Source organism: Mycteria americana, chromosome 3 (assembly GCF_035582795.1).
Source record: "Mycteria americana isolate JAX WOST 10 ecotype Jacksonville Zoo and Gardens chromosome 3, USCA_MyAme_1.0, whole genome shotgun sequence".
Classification (NCBI taxonomy): domain Eukaryota; kingdom Metazoa; phylum Chordata; class Aves; order Ciconiiformes; family Ciconiidae; genus Mycteria; species Mycteria americana.
In genome coordinates, this window is record NC_134367.1 from 62,730,800 (window position 1) to 62,750,079 (window position 19,280).

At 35.3% G+C, this 19,280-nt stretch overlaps 1 protein-coding gene across 7 annotated transcripts in view; it reads right to left on the bottom strand.

Annotated features, from left to right (window-relative positions):
- EPB41L2 (erythrocyte membrane protein band 4.1 like 2) overlaps nucleotides 1-19,280 on the bottom strand; it is a 126,996-nt gene that overhangs the window by 36,509 nt on the left and 71,207 nt on the right. For all 7 annotated transcript variants that reach the window (XM_075498744.1, XM_075498743.1, XM_075498742.1 and 4 more), the window contains exons 5-9: nucleotides 16,334-16,438; nucleotides 9,892-9,934; nucleotides 3,918-3,993; nucleotides 2,160-2,378; nucleotides 1,609-1,696 (exon numbers count right to left, since the gene is read on the bottom strand). In XM_075498744.1, the coding sequence (XP_075354859.1) occupies nucleotides 1,609-1,696; nucleotides 2,160-2,378; nucleotides 3,918-3,993; nucleotides 9,892-9,934; nucleotides 16,334-16,438 (531 nt within the window). The remainder of the gene's footprint in view (nucleotides 1-1,608; nucleotides 1,697-2,159; nucleotides 2,379-3,917; nucleotides 3,994-9,891; nucleotides 9,935-16,333; nucleotides 16,439-19,280) is intronic.

The following is a 19,280-nucleotide window of genomic DNA, read 5'->3' on the forward strand; positions in this document are numbered from 1 at the left end:
TTAATAACATTCCAAACAAGTAATTATCACTGGCATACCTTGAGGGAATAATGCAACTGGGACTTGTTTCATATTCAAACCTGAAAGACCCTGACAATGACATTCTTAAAGCAGAAATAGCCAAGTATATTAGTTTTATAGGAAAGGCTTTGGACTCTAGGTAATGGCTTTGGCACTCACATGCCATTGCATATGCCACAGTTCTGGGAAATTCTTCAATATTCTGGCAACAGGGACTAAGTCAACAACTTACAAGCAAGGAAAGGTATGGTGGGTGTGCTACCAATAATTTCAGCAAATATTAAAAGCAGCAAAATTAAAAACAGGCCTTTCCAACTTAAAACAGTCAGTGAAAGTCTGAACAAGTTGATGATCATGGTGATCTTTTACAGTCACCTACTATTCCAGTAAAGATATAGGAAGTAATTGATAGTTGGCTGAAAATGTCAATATAATGATTTCCAAGTGCTGGCAGGCTGGGTTTCTGAGCATTCTGTTCCACTGACAGCGTTTGATGCAAGTTTTATGGGCTACAAAACTAATCACTTACTGATAAGGCTTTGATACACTGTACCACTACACAATACAGCAGAATCTCATGTCCTCCCCAACAACAAATCAACTACATCAAATGCCAACACTGTCATTAAAAAGTTGCGTCACTGGCATAACTAACAGCTGCAAGCAGATCCTGGCAAACAGCAGTTCTAATGCTTGCAGTTACTGCACTACAGCAAACGAAAGCTCCAATAAAACTCTAAAAATCTAAGTTCCTTAAAACACTACAGATCAAGTGAGCTTCCACGCTGCACTTGTATTAAAAAATTAATAAATGTTACAGACATAGTTAATGTATGTGAATAAAGATTTAAGTATATTTCTTTCAAGTGCTTCTAACAGCACCCAGAAAAAAAGTCTATGGAAAATTGCAAAAACAAGTGCACATTGTTTCCATATGAAACAGAATTAAACCATGTTGCTTTAGTTTAAAAGTCTTGGTTTTCTTTTTTAAATATAGGACTGATACACTTACAATGCATTAATTTTCCTAATAATTTGACACTCTGGATTTGTGCAAGGGACTGGGAGGCGGTTGGTTAGTTCGTTTGTTGGACTAACACAAACTTTTTAACTAAAGTGGGGTTTTTAACTAAAAAAATCCCACTAGAAATGCAAATTTGATTTGACCTACCCAGAGGAGTGGAAAAAGCACCAAAAAACACCCTCCCCCAAGACCTCCCCACCCCCTCTGTTTTTAACTCTCATGGTATTACAAAAACAATTACGTGTTCTTTTAGGCTTTACTTTATGGCCCCACGTCTTCTTGGCATGAAAAATCTGACATTTAAAATGTATTTAGCCGCTCTTATGAATAAAATATTATTTCCAAGATGCACATACGTCTATGCATTTAAATAAACTTAGATTTAAAATAAATTCTAAGGATGTTAGAGCTGTAAACTGAGTAATTATCATGACCAAGAGATAAAAGGCTTATACCTAAGAATTGAGGGTATGAAATTTTTAAAATATTCTATATATACTATGTTCTTTAATACTAAGCCTGTCTACCCTAAACCAAAACAAACCCAAACCAATCCCCAATACCTTGGCATGATGTAAATCCACTCCATACATGGAGAGTCTCTTAGCATTTTCTAGGAACTGGGAATCCGCCTGTGCTGGAGTCAAGCCCCTAAAACCATTGAATAAGCCTTGAGTTTATTGACAAAAGAACTGATAATCAAAACTGAGTGGAATCCTGGAATTCAGACACATAGAAAAAACCTCAGTTTGTAAGGTATCAATAGCATTTTTGCCCTAAAGGGAAAGTGTTCTTTCAGAGCATATTATATCCCTTTAGTAGAGATTTCCACCTTCACTCTTTCAAAATATTCTAGCAGTATGTTGCTTAAACTAATTCATATGCTCAGATAAAAATATTTTCTCCAAAAGTTCTCTTCTGAGATCTTAGTGAAGCTACTATTTTCAAACTGAAATTTTTAAACACATGAAAGTAAGAGGTTCTAGTTACATAGCAAAAGATTTCCAAAGTAACAATAACTTCAGCTTAGCAGTTTTACACATACTTTTAAGAGAACTGACATAAATGTGACAAAGCATGATGATTTCATTTAATCCCACTGTATCTGACACACCTGTGTGTTTTGTGTAGCTCAGCTACTTTCTCTTCCATTTCTTGAGTTTGATTGGGTGCAAACTGGAATTCACTGATATAGTCACTGCGGTGCTCCTCTGGGTCGTGATCACCCAGCTCAGCCTGCAGGGTGTATGAACCAAGGAGGGCGTGAGTCACAAAAGAACACGGCAGTCGACCAGAAGCAATATCCTGACGAAGCTGTAGGCACAAGAAGTATCTGCAAGACAAAGGAAAGGGAAAAAAACCCAAACAAACAGAACAGAGAACAGAGGAAGTGTTACCAATGGCAAGTTTACGAGAGAGATGGCTAATTTATCGAGATGCATGTAATCATATAAGCATATTTTAAAATAACTCAATGCATTAATAATTTGTTACACCTTACATTATTTGAGCATTATTGCCACACAGTAAATTTCACTTCCATTTTTAAGAGTCGATATTACTTTCATAAATAAAGTGAAGAGCAAGAAAAATTCTGATTTCCAATATAAAGGAATGAAAAACTGTATCTAGTTTGTAACAAAAGCTGACTTAGGAACTCCTTCATTTCACATGTCTTCATTTGTCCAAGGTTTACAAATAAAAACCCATGCATTTCCTTTGACATTTCCCTTTGGCTTTAAAATTCTAACTTTTATATCCCTTGCAGTTCACGAGCTAATCAAGTCATGTAATACACAAAAGAAATCTGGTTTAGTACTGAACCCATAATTGCCTTCCTTAAACCATGTATGTATTAGAATTCAATATTTCAGGTACTGCATGCAGCCTTCTACCAAATTTAACAAGTTAACAATCGGTAGACATCCTACCCTAGCACAGATTTTTAACGTAAATTAAAAAAAAGTTTTACAAGTGAAGCTTAAATTTTAAGGAATTTAGCTTTAAGCTATAACCATAAAAATGCTTTTATCAGTTGAACATGAAAAGCCACGAAAAGCCAACCAACTCGCTGAAAATTTTCAAAGAAAACACAGACAGCTTCTTTTAAATACACTGCGTACTAAATGTCTTAGACTATTTGTAGTAATATGTCACCTACACACTTGCATAGCTATCTTATTTTGTGCAGAAGACTGATCCAATGCAATGTGTAGTAACATATATCCTGCCTTAGCAGAGTCAGCTAACTCCAAACCAAAACTAAGTGTTTAGGTTTTTCATAACTCCTGAAAAAATGAGTGTCAATTCCCTGCACTCTACCCACTGGTTATGTTAGTCTTGCAATGCTACTTTTTAGGTGCCTAGTATCCACTGCATTCTAAGTATTTTCTATCTAAGAACTTTGAAAGAGAATTATTTTCAGGTTTTTTTATGTTTTATGGTTTTATTTAATGCATATGTATAAAACTACATTTTCATCAACCTAGCCTAGATTATTACTGAAGTACCTAGCATCCCTTGAGCTTTGTTCTTAGTATCAATACCCCCACACCCTCATTTGCTATATAATAAAGCAGCAGCCTGACAATAAACCACTGACTTCTTTCAAATATGATAATTCACATCTTACCTCCCGCCCAAATCATATCCCCACTTATCATTAAATTCTTCTTTCTCAGGTTTCTTCCTGAAGTTTTCACTTTGCCTTTTCAACCTTGTTCCAAAAAGCAGTTAATGTAAGAACACCTATAGTGTTCTACAGTAATAGGCAAACCTGTTACAGCATCCAGAAGCTGAAGAAGAAATTTTATATGGCCTTCAAATTAGACTAACAGTAAGTTTTAAGTTCAAAATTAGGAACTATGCATACCTAGTGATGTCTTCAGTCAACTGTGAAGGATCAGGGGGATAAAACTTCACATTAAAGGTGAATATCCAAGGTAAACCTAAACATGGGAAATGTCCAATTGTTAATCTCAAACAAGTTGAAGCAAGCAAAGAAAGAACCTTACTGAAAAATGTCAGGCAGTCATATAAATCTTAGATCACTGAAATCTTGAAGAAAGTTTTTTCCCTCTTTTTACAGTATATTAGTAAGAAGCATAGATTATTTTCATTATCAGGTAGTAATTCATATACACATACAGTGAAAGGTTAGCATGTTAAAAATTATTTTTAAAGTATGTTTTACAGTAAGTTATGTAAATATCAGAAGATGTTTTTAATTTTAAAACTACCATAATATATCAACACTTTTAAGATATTCTGTGTTCAAAGACACTTGCACTGAATTTGTGTTTATTTCCAGTCTCCTCCTGTTTAAACTGGTAGTTTGAGAGATTGTACAATAACTATGAACATGAGATGTCAAAATGAGGTCTGTGTTGTATACAACAGAAAGATAATAAGTAAATTATTCATATTCATACAGAATGCATGGAAGAAAAAAAATATTAGCCATTCCTTCTTTAAAATATTTTTTGAGAAACAATACCTTTAGCAACTATAATAGCAATATTTTAAGCTTACCTTCTCATGTGTTAAAATTGTTAACACCACATACATTTTTTAAGCAAAAGCATGCTTAAAACTAGATTAATAATTTGACAAAGCATAAAATGTTGCCTTTTGTCGTAGCTCTAGTTTTAAATAAATTTTTAAGATTTTAAAGCTGAAGTCACTCATTAATAATTAAAATACATTCTCAGAATGTTACTCTACCAGTATTGTAACACTATGTGCAAGAGGAATACGTTCATTGGAGAGTACTAATAACTTGACAAAATGTAGAACTTTCCTAATTCAGATTTTATTAAGTCCAATGCAGACATACATATGTAATAGAAAATCCCAAAATAGGAGTCTAGGAAAAGAATTTAATAGTTCGGTTTTGCATGCTGCTTGAAAGCAAATGCAGTTGAGCTTTATCGTATCTCACCAAACATAAAGAAAGTAACACTACAATGTAGATCTGCTAAAAATGATGAAGAAAGATAAGGTAAGAAAAGAAATCAAAATATTATCGAAACAATTAAGTAGCCATTTTTGTCTTTCGCCCCTTTTCTCCTAATGCAAATAATATTTTGGTGAAAGACCTAGCAAAAATAATCTTTGGTAAAAAAAGGTAATCATTTTATAAAGCTTGTTAATGATTAATTTCGGACAGTAAACAATTTTAAAAATCTGTCCTACACAGATAAATCATGCTTTGAAAAATGTGTATTTTAACAACAACAACAAAAAGACTGAAATGCCATTTCCAACATAACGCTAGAAAACATTTTTGTTTAAGGTTATTTTCTTTAAAAGATCCTGTTTTAAAATTTCTCAGCTGTTAAAGGTGAAGAGGTGCTTTGTGTCAAAATTTCTAATGTCTTTAAACATTAAAAAAATTGTTTCAGTTTTTCAGACATGACTATTCATTGGAGCACTTCAATTTCTGCTTAAGTGTGAACCTCACTCTCCACCTGGCTGATAAGTCACTATTTCCTTTTGAGAGCTCAGTTTTTTAGCATATCTTAATGTTCCCAGTTATCAATTATTTGTTAGAACAATGATAAATTTGCTTAGAAAATAAGGCAGGACTCCTTAAATAAGAAAGCCTAATTTATCAGATGTACATATAGTACTGAATTGGGGAAAATATGCCTCATTGCATTGTCTACTGCAATCCAGTGCAAGACAGAATTAAGACAAAAATACCTTTAAAAATGTCTAACACTAATGAATACACATAGCATGACAAACAGAATTAACGATGGAATAGATTAGTCCACTTCCATCATTTATCTCCCAGGGAATTAGCGTAATTTAATGAAAAGCTGCTGATATTCAGTAAGCTAAACTGATGAAGAGAAGCAACTGGGCCAAAATATCTATGCAAAAAGTGTTCAGGGAGAGTTGTCATGTTAACAGGGCTGCAGGATGTGGAGAGATGGATGAAGGATGTGTCCTTCCACACAGGTACTAAATCAGTCTTCAAGTTTTCCTGGAATGAAGCAATGTTTCCTGGTATGAAGCAATTTTTCCTGGTCTAAAATTGCAGTTAAACTAGTCACAGATGAATTCCTGCTTAACCTATTTCTCTTTCTTGTCAGCATTTCTACAGTTAGCTTTCAGAAAGCACGGTAGCCAGGAGACCTAGACACCATTTGAAGAAAAAAAAAAATCTATATTCTCTATAAAAAGCTAAAAAGAGCGTAAATCCTCTGAATGTATAGACTATGCAAAAAACTTCAGATGTCTACTCATACTAATTCCGTAGCTAATCCATTGGAAAAATGTTGTAGTTGACTTTGTACTAAATATTTTCTGGACAATTGGTGACCTTATATTTTGCCTGATTACTGAAAGCACATTTACCCCCTGAATACAGACTAGCAAGTATATTACAATGCGCACAGTCTATATTTATACTTCTCACTACAGCATACTGTTTACAGCCACATAACTGAGGCATACAAACGTAATTGTCTTCACACAATAATGCACACTATTACTGGTACTTTGAATTGGTGGCCAAGACAAAAAAATAAATAAATCTGATATTTAAAATTATATTTAGCATTCTATCCCTGATAAGGCTCTCTGTTTTGATGTTTAATAATATGGGCTATAGAAATGTCAAAAATTTTTCTAGCCAGCTTGTTACCTCAAAAATGCTTCTGTGGCAACTTTAGGCACATTCTTAGAGGAAAAGAATGCAATATAACCAACCAGCTAGCAGCATAAAATTAACATGATTCATCCCATTTAAACTGGGAAATCAGTGAGGTTTTTTTTCCGGTAAAAGCTTTTTCTGGCTTTTACTTATGATATCTCTTCTGTTTCAGCTTAGATTTTTAGGGTATTGTGTGACTAGGACAGATACACTACTCACAGGCAGATGTAAAAATGCCCCATAAAATTAAGAAAATTACTTCTATCATTTTTCTTAAATTACCATCAAGAAAATCAAGAAATAAGGAAGATCTATATCCAGTCCACATTTTCAAAAGTGTATAAAAAGCAGAGTACAGACAGTCCTGGTTGGACTGACAAGACTCACACAGATAAATACTCAAATTAAATTTCATATAAGGATGAACTACCACACCCTCTGTGAGGTCTGGGATTTGACTATTCCAAGGTCAGTTGCTACTGCTTGTGCCATCATAATATTCAAGCTGAAGTTCTAAATTTTGCAAAAGCCTGAATCCACTTTAGATGTAGCAATTTTCAAGAAGATACTGACAGAAATGTAATTACCCCACCTGTCCCTGATTGAATTAATTAGAGGTTTTAACACATGCCACTGGATACGCAATTACATGAGTTAAAAAAAGTCAAGAATTAATATTCCTGAAGAGATCATGCTGGCTGAAAGCAAGCAAACTTTTTGCCACCTTTGTAGCCCTGAGAACAGAGCCAGTAATCTGTGGATCACGTTCATTAGCCGAAGTAATATCAGTAATTGCCAAGATCCAACGTAATTGCCCAGCCAAAGTCTAACCTGAACAAACAAGAGATCACACAGAAGGCCTGAGGACCCTGACTTAGCAAGAGACAGCCTGATGCAGAACATGACTTCAGGGAGACTAAAGGATTCTTATTTCATCTTCCCCAGTCACGGTACATACATGCCCAATGTGCAGGGTATTGGTATTGCTCACATGTAAGAGAGAGACAGAGATTGTTATAAATATTAAGTTGCAAACTGACATGCTGTACTCCACTTCCAAATTTGTCACCTTTGTGTGTTCGGATCAATGTATTTGTTCAGATACATTTATCTAGCATGCTAGTGCTTCAGTTTGTGCTGTACAAGAGAAAAAGAAAGGAGTTTCTTCATTTCAAACGTTCAAATGGACTAGTAGGTCTTACAGGTACCTTAAATTTATTATAACTGAGTATTTTTGTACATAAGATTTCCATTCTTGATTCTAAGACAAATAGATTTAGAACTAAGCCTGAAACAAAGCCTCATTACTTGATACTCATGTAGCTGGGGGATAAAATTTGTCTTTGCAGTACATTCCAGTATCTGGCAACTTTAATACACTGATTATCAGGAACACAACTGACAGTATGCTGATTACTTGCAAATTGGTGTAAGAGAGTTTCATTTTAAAATCCTTAAAATGGTGTTCTTTCTTACTTGGTTGTTTGCCTTATACACTATGCCTATCAACTCTGAAGTGCTACAGACCAGAGTATGGGACTTGATCTCCAATATAAAATGTAGGTCTTCATGCTGTATGAAAAATCATATCCCCTTAAAATATTTTTTGTAGTACGTGTTATACAGTATTAAAAAAAATGTTGTGTAGCACATCCAAAAAGTTTTCAGGTCAGTTCTTACACTTCAGATTCATGACACTTGTAGGCTATATAGCATGCAGATCACTACAGAAGACAGTAACAAAAAGTATCAATGTCCTCAATCTTTTGTCAAATATTAAAACCAAACCAAACAACCTTTAGCGCACATATTTGGACAACTGCTAGGTTTTTACTGAAGACCTGCAGAATAAGAAGTTACAATACCAGTAACTTTTCCTTAATTAAAAGGATGGCCTCTACTTGCATAAGTATATTAGTACATTCACGATTTTAATAGGTCTAGTTTGCTTATACAAGAGCATGATAGATTAAAAAAACAGATTCCAAGGAAACTTCTGTAACTTTCATTTCTTTACTGAAAATATAAACCACACCTTCCTAGTAAGGGATTTCATCAATTGGGAAAGGTCTAAAGAAAACAGAATTAACACCACTATGATTTCCAGAAAAATGTGTTGCCTTAAAACAGGAAGTTAACAATAGTAAAGAAACCACCTGTTTATCATTGTAAATAACACACTGCCATTCTTAATTACAAGTGCTTCTACTGGATCACATTCCCTAAAAAAGTTCAGAGTCGGTTTCTTAAATAACTTAAATTCTTGTTGTGTTGGAAGTGTAGGCATGTAAATCTTACTATCATCATCATCTCCTCCCCACTTACATTTCCTATCAGGCACTACCAAAAGAAGGCTTCCAACAAAACCAAAACAACAATAAAAGAAACCTGCACTGGCCACAAATGAGTAAAGCAACAAGAAGAATTTCAGTAAGAGCAAGGGTTGTCTGGCACTTCTTAGTGGCTACTTATTTTGTGACATGTAGACTCAGGAAGAGTATATCCTACATTTACTCTCCATTCACTCTACAAAAGCTACCTGGCTAGTGAAGAATTTTGACAGAGTTTTATGCAAGTACAAAGACTTTTCACACGGATTCCATCTGAAAAGCACTGTAGCTAGATGTTCCAAGGTTATGCTCTCTATTCCATTTCCATTCTGGAAATGATGGACACATCAAAAAAGCCAGTGTTGGACTGATTAGTATGGAAGAATATACATTTTCTGTAAGACGTATTGATTCTCTTTTTATAGTTTCATATTACTCTGCTGAGTCTTTGAAGTTAGAAAGTCCTATAGCAACAACCATGACCATCTTTGCAAGATGACATTCTCCATCCCATAACCCAAATACCAGCACAAAGTTGAAAAACATCTACTGTTTTGGGATGCAAAAAGATCAACTATTAGTGACATACAACACCAGAAAATTTTGGGGCAGCAGCCAGCATAATGATTAACTTCTACAGCACAAGGCTGAGTGATTATTTCTCTCCTTCTTGGACAGTGGACAGAAATAGAAGCTTTGCTTTCTGTTCTAAGGCTAAATACATCGTTATCAGATATAAATTATTTTAATTATGTAAGTATACAATTTAGTCACCATCCAGGCTATTTAGTTTATGAAGAATATTTCTGTGTGGAAATAAAAGGAGCATAACATCTGAATACAGAAGTACTTACTTCGAATTTGTCTCTTAATTTCCTTCGAAGAATCTAGCCAGTTCTGAAAAAAAACCACAACCAGCATTTAAAATCACTTCAGACTCAAGATGGTGAAGTAATTTCATACAGTGCAGTAAAAGTTTGTATTGTTCAGACATCTGTTCTATTTTAAAATAACCCAGAGAATTCTAAAATTGAACTTGTGATTTGCTAGCAAGTCTCCCCACCCATGCATAAATGGAATTGTGTAATGCCACTGCCTTCATGGTTGTCTTACTGCTTTAGACTATTTATGCCCTGTAATTTTAAAAAGTGGATAGTCTTACAGTGGAGGTGGTCTAGCAAATTACATTTGACAATTGCAATTTTCTCTCATACTCCTTTTATTGACATAAGCAGACTTTTCAGGAATGGTTATGTAATCTCTACACATCTGTGCCTATACACCCATATAGAGTTACTTAGGATGATATTTCTCTTGAACTCCAGAGGCTTATTATTCCCATCGTTTTTCTTTAGGCGTATGCATTTTCGTTCTGATAACATTCAAAGGTGCTTGGAAAAACCTAATCAAATTTCATGCTTTTTTTCTGACCTCCCCCAAAGCAAAGTTATCTATGAATGTGTATTATGTTAACACTGATACACTGGCAAGGTTCAAATCTAAATACTCAGCTCTATTTTAGGCAACGCAAATAAAGTCAGTTTTTCATATTTAGATGCCTCACTATTAAATGTGTTCTATCCTCAATACCAAAAATATTTTGATATAATCTGTGCAACCTATTAAATAGCTCAAAGCATTTCAGTTACTATTGATATGTGCAAAGAGACTTTTTTTGTGACTGATCATCCAAAAATATAACTTCAGGAAGTAAGACTAAGAAATCAGTAACATATATTCATCAGAAACTCGGACAATCCCTGTTTACTAATTTTACTCATAGATGTTAGAAAATAGATTGAGTGAGAGACTAGAAACATAAGCCTTTTAACTGCAGTTACTGAGAATTTACTTTGTGCAGTGTTTGAACCTTTATTTCCCATGGCCAGACACACATACACAAGCATATACATGGAAGAAACACACTTGCACACAACCAGTCTGCCAGCAGGACTTAGCACATTTCAGAGACAGAGGTGTGCAAAGTAGGGAAGAATTAGCAACTGATTTGTAAGGTCAAGGACAACATTTGCATTTCCACAAACCACTGCGCATATTAGCAGCTTTAAAGTCAGAGGGGAGCTCAGTGCCAGCACAGATGTTGCTAAAGGGATATCTCTACCAATGTTTCTTGCCTAACCTAGCCAAGTAGTGGATATTGGGTATAATGTGACTCACCTTTCAGTCTATGGTACCAAACTCCGGATGCAACAATTGTTTTCCAATACCATATCCCTCAGTCTTTATTACGTGCTTTTCCACCCAAAGTTAAATTTATTTCAGGGACACAAAACAGGCTAGGCTACAGTTTTATGGGTCTGTATAGATTAGGAGAATGTGGAACTATATGTTTTTGCACTAGTGCAAATCCTTAATGTAGATCACCTCTGCTGATAAAGGAAATATGACCCAAAATACTAAGTTCCCTGTTGTAAATGACCTTGGTCCAAGTTGATTTCATCACAAATGCAGCATGTACATATTAGACAAATACTGTTTACAAATTAAACGCAAAAGCCCCTTTTTATCATTTTTACAGATGCAATTAAAAAAAAGAATAATTTCACATTTCTTGCTTTAAGAAGTCTGTGACCTCTACATTTCATAGCTATTATATACAATTCTTCCAGAGATACACAGTCCATAACATTGTTACAAAGGCAGAGATACAAAACCCTCCTCCAAAAAATCTGGATACCATTTATTGTGCTTAAGTCAGAAAAACTGCTATCTGTTGGAAGAGCCTTGACATGGAAAGGCCTTGGAAGACAACAGAAGTCTTCAAATAATTTTATCTCAGACTCACTTCAGCTACAGTTATCATCCTAGGTTTTCAGCCTTGGCATGAATTCCATTCCGAAATGATACACAGCCATATCCTTCCAATTACAAAGATAAATAGAAGTAGCTTAAACTCTTAAATTTTAGATAAAATTTAGTATAAAGTAAATAAGTATAGAATTTAGCATGGCATAACTGCAGCAGAAAACTATGATTCCTGAGTATATGTTACTTTCAGTGCTTTACCTTTTATCACTATAAAGTAGGAGAAAAGAACGTACAATATAGAATATGCTGCAAGATGAGAAGAATAATCCTTTCTTTACAGAAGTTATACAGTTCATTTTCTGATTTTCCAAACCTGGAGTAGGCTTATTGGAAGCAGACCTTGCCACCAACTTTCAATACTGTTCTGTCAAATAAAATCAGATGCTTATATTCCATTTATAAACATAATTACAGGGGTGGGGTTTTTTTGCATCTGTGCCTTTTGTTATGGGTAAAACAAACACTATTGAAAGAATCTACCCTGAAATAGACCTCTTAATGCAGAATAGACAGGTCTGTCTTTCAAAACAAAAGACAAAGTGTGTACACACTACTTTGCTCCAGTAGGCAGAAATCTATTTGTTTAATTTGTGAATGGTAAGGTTATAGATGAGACAAAGTAATGAATTGTCAAAGAACAACAAAATGTTCTCTACCAGTACAAAAGTATTTTGTACATATCCAGAAAAGCAGCATTTCCAGCTGGTGCCCAGAACATAAGAGCAGAAGCTTTCTGACACTTCTGCAGACCAATTACAGTGTGAATGGAGCATTCATGAACTTCTGAGGGTGTAATGCAATGAAATCACTAACTAAACTTTAGACCAATAACTTTAACATTTGCAAAACAATGAAATAAATCATTAATGAGTAATTTGACCTAAATAGTTTTTAAATGTGTATTAAAGCTAACAAAAATCAGTCTGATTTGAAGACATAGCATCTCTTCCAGCTGCACAGAACACCCATAGAGAAAAGTTAATGGGACTCCTCCTCCAATGGTACCCCGATGGTGCATTAGGGAGCAGCTCTAATTCAAAAGAGTGCCTGGCATTCAGTTTCCACACCCCACAGCTGCCGTCGAGTTCAACAGCTGGCTCATAAATGGGTGGCTGTGATGAGTGCACAAGAATGAGTAAACCACATCATTCAGCATTTAGTACTGACTGGCCTGGAGGTCAGAGATTTGTGGCATTTTAATCTGAAGAGGCAACAGTCATAACAGGAGAAAAAATGCATCAGAAAGAACGGGTACTGAGATGAAGAAAGAATTCAAACTTACTACAGAGGTGAACAAAAGAGAAGACCCTAAAACCAGTAAAAGTTCCAAGTCCCCAAGCTTTCTTTGGCAGTTATTGCTGAACACAACTGATCAGCCCCCCACACTTCCATCTATTAATTAAATAAAAAAATAAAATGTTAAATGTTTTTTCTTTTTTTAAAAGAATGAAAAAAAGTTGAGACACTTAAAAGTCCTAAGACAGAAGCATTCATTAAAAACATACCACAGATATTTAACATACTGAAAACAATTTAAACCATCTTCACCCATGTATTAAAAAAATCCCTTTAATAACAAAAATGAGTGTTACAATCTTACCGAGCACATTCTGTGTAGCTGTACAATTTCAAACTTACCAGCATGAAAGAAATGGCAATTGGGGAGGGGGAACTTTCCCAGCACACAACTAGTAATTTTGCCGTATTAAGACACTGCAGTAGCTACCCTTCACATTATCAGGATATATTTATACCACAACCAGTGTAAGAATTTCCAAACACGGTGTTGTACAAAAGCAGGAGCTTTGAATTAGGTAACTTGAGTGACAATAGCAGTAAAAATAAGTAAGCCTATATAAAGGTGCCCATGTGACAGTACAGACAGTCCAACCCATAAAAGACTGTAAGCACTTAGCCAAGTGACTAGTTCATGCCAAAGCCCTCGTTTTCAAATTCTTCTTTGAAAACCTGGGTATTCCCACTCACCTGGTAATCACAGTTTAGAACTGCAGCAGAGGCATAATACTATCCACATAATGGCACTTCGGGTACAATCTAGAGCATATGGGCTATCTAGCCAGGAAATATCTAAAATAAACCCCTTCTTCACTGTTACTCACTGGCAGTCAAAATCTTGTAGTTCCTGCAGTTCACCATAAATTAAGCTTAATCCTGCAATAGCAAGTAGGAGGTGGGAAATGCAAATCTGCTAGGGAAGACTCCTTTTTAAGTTTCTCCAAATAACACTAAGAACTTACTTGCATCAAGACAACAAAATCCAACAACTGTGGTTGTTTAGTCTTCATAACAAATTGGACCAGATTTCTCCAGAAGGTTTTAAATAAAAGCCTGCTGCTGTCCATAATTCAGGTGACAAGTGATCTACTCTTCTTTTGAATACAGTACTAGACTTAGCCTGGGCATATAAATAATCAAACCACAGGGATGCTATTATCCACATATTTCTCGCTTAATTTATGTAAATACCTCATTTATGAGTGTTGCAACAGTAGCACCTCCATAGTCAATGGATAGGGTGCTCAAGGTCTCATTCAGGCTGAAAGGGATCTCTGGAGATAACTGGTCCAACTGTGATTCAAGGCAAAGCCAGCTTTGAATTAGGTCAGGTTGCCCAGGCTCACATCCAGTCAAGTTTTTAGTATCTCCAAGGCTAAAGACACATGAAAAAACAGATGGGCTCTTTTTAAGGTATGGTACTCTGTTCCTCCATTCACATGACTGAGGAATACCAAGAAATCTCTTAGTCCAACTAGAACCACATTAAAAAAAGAAAAAAAAAAGGGGGGGGGGGGGGGGGAAGACATAACTGCACCAATCCAGTCTTTACTGCTCTACTTTCACAAGCCAAAGGCTCCCTATTCCACCTCCTAGGATCTACTCAAGTGGGCTGGTTCCTGGTATAGTTCAAGGATCCCAGGTCTGCTATTAGACCTTTCCTCTCTTGCCAGAGATCAGACTGTTGTTTTATGTTATTTTGCTGTGTGTACAGCATACATTTTCAACAGTGAGTAGCGCAAATAAAGGGACAACATGTGATAATAACAAATAATAATAAAGATTATGATATTACTCAGAGGATCAGCTGAGATGCTCTTCATTGTTACAACAAAGAAGCTTTCATTTCTATAAATGGTTTACAAATCAAGAAAAAAAAAATCCAAGCAGAAATACGTCAAGCCCATTTTATATATGGGGATCTTTAATACAGAGGGATTAAGTATTTTGCTCCATGCTGCACAGGAAGCCTTGCAGCAAAGCAAATAACTGTAGAAAACAACTGTATTTGAATGGAAGTTGTCAGAAATTCAGATTTATTCAGACTACTAAATTAGACTTAATTTCAAACACAATAGTGGGATGAGAAAGATGACAGAAAAAAACCAAAAGCTTCCAGACTAAGTATAGTACTCATGTAATGATGTTTCCTGCTACAAATACAGAGATTAAAAAGAAATAAAACTTTTTCCACTTCAATTTGTAATTATTAGTGTGTTTTCTTTATAAGGGAAAAGATGACTGCAGGTATATCTTTAGTTCATGGACAAAGCGACAGCCAGCCCATAACTAACTGTAAATGTTCAGATGCTGGGAAACACTAAATTGGCTTTTGGCAACTAGTGGAACGCATGCCACTTACTGATTTAAGATTTTTCCCAGCTCAGCAATCTAGATGTGCTCAACCATCCAACACGTAAGCAAGTGCAAAAGACAACTGAAAATAAGTGCCAAATGGTATTCAAGAGATCCTTTTGAATGTAGTCATATCAAAACACCATTCATTTGTAAAATTAGCATCCAATACTGGTGATGGGCTAGTTCCAGTCTCATCTTTACAAATGCCAAAATTTTGTTTAAGCTTAAAATTAATAAAAAAGGAACTCAAGGCCTAATAGTTACAGACTTAGGGGCAAGATTTCCTTTGTGTTCCTGTTCAAAGCAGCATTAAACATACATGAAAAAAGGCAGCTAAATTATTGAAAAGTCAGGTAGGAGATTAATTTTTTTTTATTATTTATCACCCAAAGTTTTGTTTGCTTGTTTTTCAAAAAAAAAAAAGTAAATAATTAAAGTTTTCAGAAATCTGGGGCGTTCTCAGACTGTTAAGGCAAAGATATTAGTTGAAATTTCCTGTCTTCACTTGCAGGGACAGTATAGTGTTTTACTATACTGTTTTACGATAAAGCCTAGCAATTACTCAATTAGTTTTCTCAAAAATGCAGATATTTTAAATATTCCCCCACTCTAAATAATAAATGGGCACTTTGTTAGGTATCAACATACACATCAGTATCTTGCACATCTTAACAGCAGACTAGAATTGACATTTTGCAACAGTTTACTCAAATGTTTGTAATGGTATGCATTTAATACAATATACCTCACTGAACTATCAAAGTCAGTAGCAATGCAGAAAAACAAACAAACAAAATCCTCATACGGGCTTACCTTCTGTTCTGAATTCTCATAAAACAACAGCCCAAAATAGTCCTTTTCGAGTAAATTGAGATGTTCACACACTTTGTCAAACAGCACTTGGCCTTTTGCTCTTTTCTGAAAAGAAAAAAAAAAAAGAAGAAAAAATAAGAAAAAAAGAGAAAAGTACTATCAGTAAATCAATAAAATCCTTAATTACAGGTACTGTTATTTGATAGTACTAGTCAGGAAAACTTAAAACATCAATAAAATAGATTATAAAGCTGTAGCTTTCTTATGATACACTCTTCACCATATTTTGAAAGCTATACATATCACTGACAAAAATAAAGATATTTCAATATTTTTCAATTCATCAAAAAAAATTACTTGAATGCACAAGGAAAATTCAGTACCTAAACTGATTTAAATATTTTGCACCATTAAGTGTCACTAAACAGTTCTTAGTTTTTCTGGATCTTTATTTTTAAAATAATGGAAGACTTCTTCATGTGAAACAACTTTTTCTATATTATTATCTTCTAAAAATCAATATACTTCCTATAGTGTTAATTTCTGTTAACTTCTGCATTTCTAGCATTTTGGCATATATCTCAATGACTTTTACGAATCAAGTGATATGAACTCCCAAGAAAAATAAAGCATGTTATCATCTTCAAGAGAAAAAGAACAAGCAGACCACTAAAAGTCAGTGATCGGACCAGTAGAAGCAGCATACAAGTGTAAGCAGAACATAAGCAACATGTCTAGCTGTCTATATTGCAGAGGTTTTGAGGGGCAGAAAATAAGAAGAGAGGGCTGCCTTCTCTTTGTAGATCTATGAACTCTCTCAGTACCCAACAAACCCATCAGATACTCAAAAATAAAAACCAGTCTTAAAGAAGTTTATTCTTCCTGAAAATAGTATTTGTGGAAGTCAGTAACAAAGAAAAAAAATAATGAAGATCACATTTTTATTTGAGGTTAGTTTCAATATCGTAGTCTGCTACTTAGTAATAATTGCTAATAGTAATCGAAGACTGATCATCATTTTAACACACTCTTAAAAAGGCTGCTTGCTGTAGCTCAGTATTACTACAGCTTAAGCAAATGGCAATTAGTCCTGAAGTTTTTTCTGTTCTTCTTGTACCTGGAACTGGGAATGCAAACAAGGGCATCCTGTATCTCCCTAGTGCTGGTAATGAAAAGCAGGCCCAGGCCCTGCTTCTGTGCGCCGGGTTTTAGGGAAAAGATTTGTTGTACTGGAGACGGCAGCTGACAGGAGACAAAGTTTTAGAGCAGACGGCTCACAACACATACTCGGGTGGGGAAGATGAGAATTTCTTGCCACAGTTAAAATTTGAATGTGAATGGCATGCAGCCTCCCGGTTTGAACCAACTCCTCCATGACTGTTCTGCTATTTGTGGCATTTATCAATGAGGCCACAACATGGCATTTTCAGAGGCCTGGCAGCTTAAAGGAATTTCTGCATTTGCTTATCCTACAGATTTCAGTAGATGCCACACAGCACTGCAATTCCACAGGAACGCCATCAACTGCCCCTGTGTAGGCCCTCGCGACACTGCAGCCATTGTCCCCCGCCGACAGTGGCAGAGCTCACAATGTGCCCCAGCGCGGCACTTGCCTGCAGCTCAGCTCCACCGCACAAAACAGTAAGGCCGGGAGGGGAGAGAAAAGAAGGTATGCACTGAGCAAATAGTGAAGGCATTGTTGTTTTATTCCCCAAGAATCCAAAGCCTTATTTATTCAAGATCGCATTGTTCAGCAGACATTACAGTCCCGAAGATCAGAAAATTTTCAAAGAAACAAACTCATGAAATGAGCGCCTTTAGTAGCACAAGCACCACAGCGATGCAGTGGAACTTAGAAGTCAGAGTCACTTTTGAAATGGGGAGCTGGGAATCTTAAATCTGTTTAGTACTTTCAAAAATTTTACTCTTCAGAAAGACAGATGACTATTTCCCCTAAGACTCTGAAGTAACCACTTAGTTTTCTTGACAGCCTCACCTTCAGCTTAATAAAAAAGTCAGCAAGATAGAGAAGAGCTAAATCGGAAGCAGGAAATGTATAAGCAAGAGAAGGTTTGAAGAATCTTAGCCTGCTTAGATGCATGTAATAGATACAATTTTTCTCCCTAAATCGTTGTGCGCGTCAGTGATCACACCTTGCAAAGGCAAGTTCCACGTATACATATTTCAGTAAGGGAAATCTACAGATTAGTGCAGAAATAATGCATGCTATCATTAAGTCCATATCTGGAGTCATTTGCTAATTATGTAGCTTTTTACAAAGTTCATAAACTAAAAACCACAGTTAATATCAAGTCTTTGACATACAGAAACATAAAGCAGCCAAATTTACAGGAAATATATTGCAAGTATAACAGTAAAATATTGCATGGTTTCTTCTTAGGAAGTCATAGTAAACACAGACTTGGATACACTGGTAATGTTCACTATCTTTAAACATCTTTTTGTAAGTTTATAGCTCTTCTACATAAGGAAAAATACCAGCATGCCATGAAGGCCAAGTTATGTTAGTCTACATTCCAGACAGCAGCACAATACAAAGAAGTTGCAGCATCAGAAAGTGACATTTATAGAGCTCTGTTGTGGATTCAAAAGCATAAGAAGCCTCTCAGTATTAGCAATGGTTCTCATTATAAAATCCTACTTGTAAAATTAAGACTCCTAGTTCTTTAATTTTTTTTTACTATTGTGATATAGTTTTAAAAATCTGCAAAAGTATTTAATTTCCAAAACCAAACTTTTCAAGTGTCCCTTTGGGGACAGGCATTACTACACAGTTTAAATTATACAATAATGTATAATTTTTCTGGAAAACCCCGTGCTCCTAGGAGAGCATCTCTAAACAAGAACTGAAGTTACACAGAGAAGACAACTGTTGTGATCCAGTTATTTCAGAAGTTAGAAACTGTTTAATAGAAGAGCAGGGGAC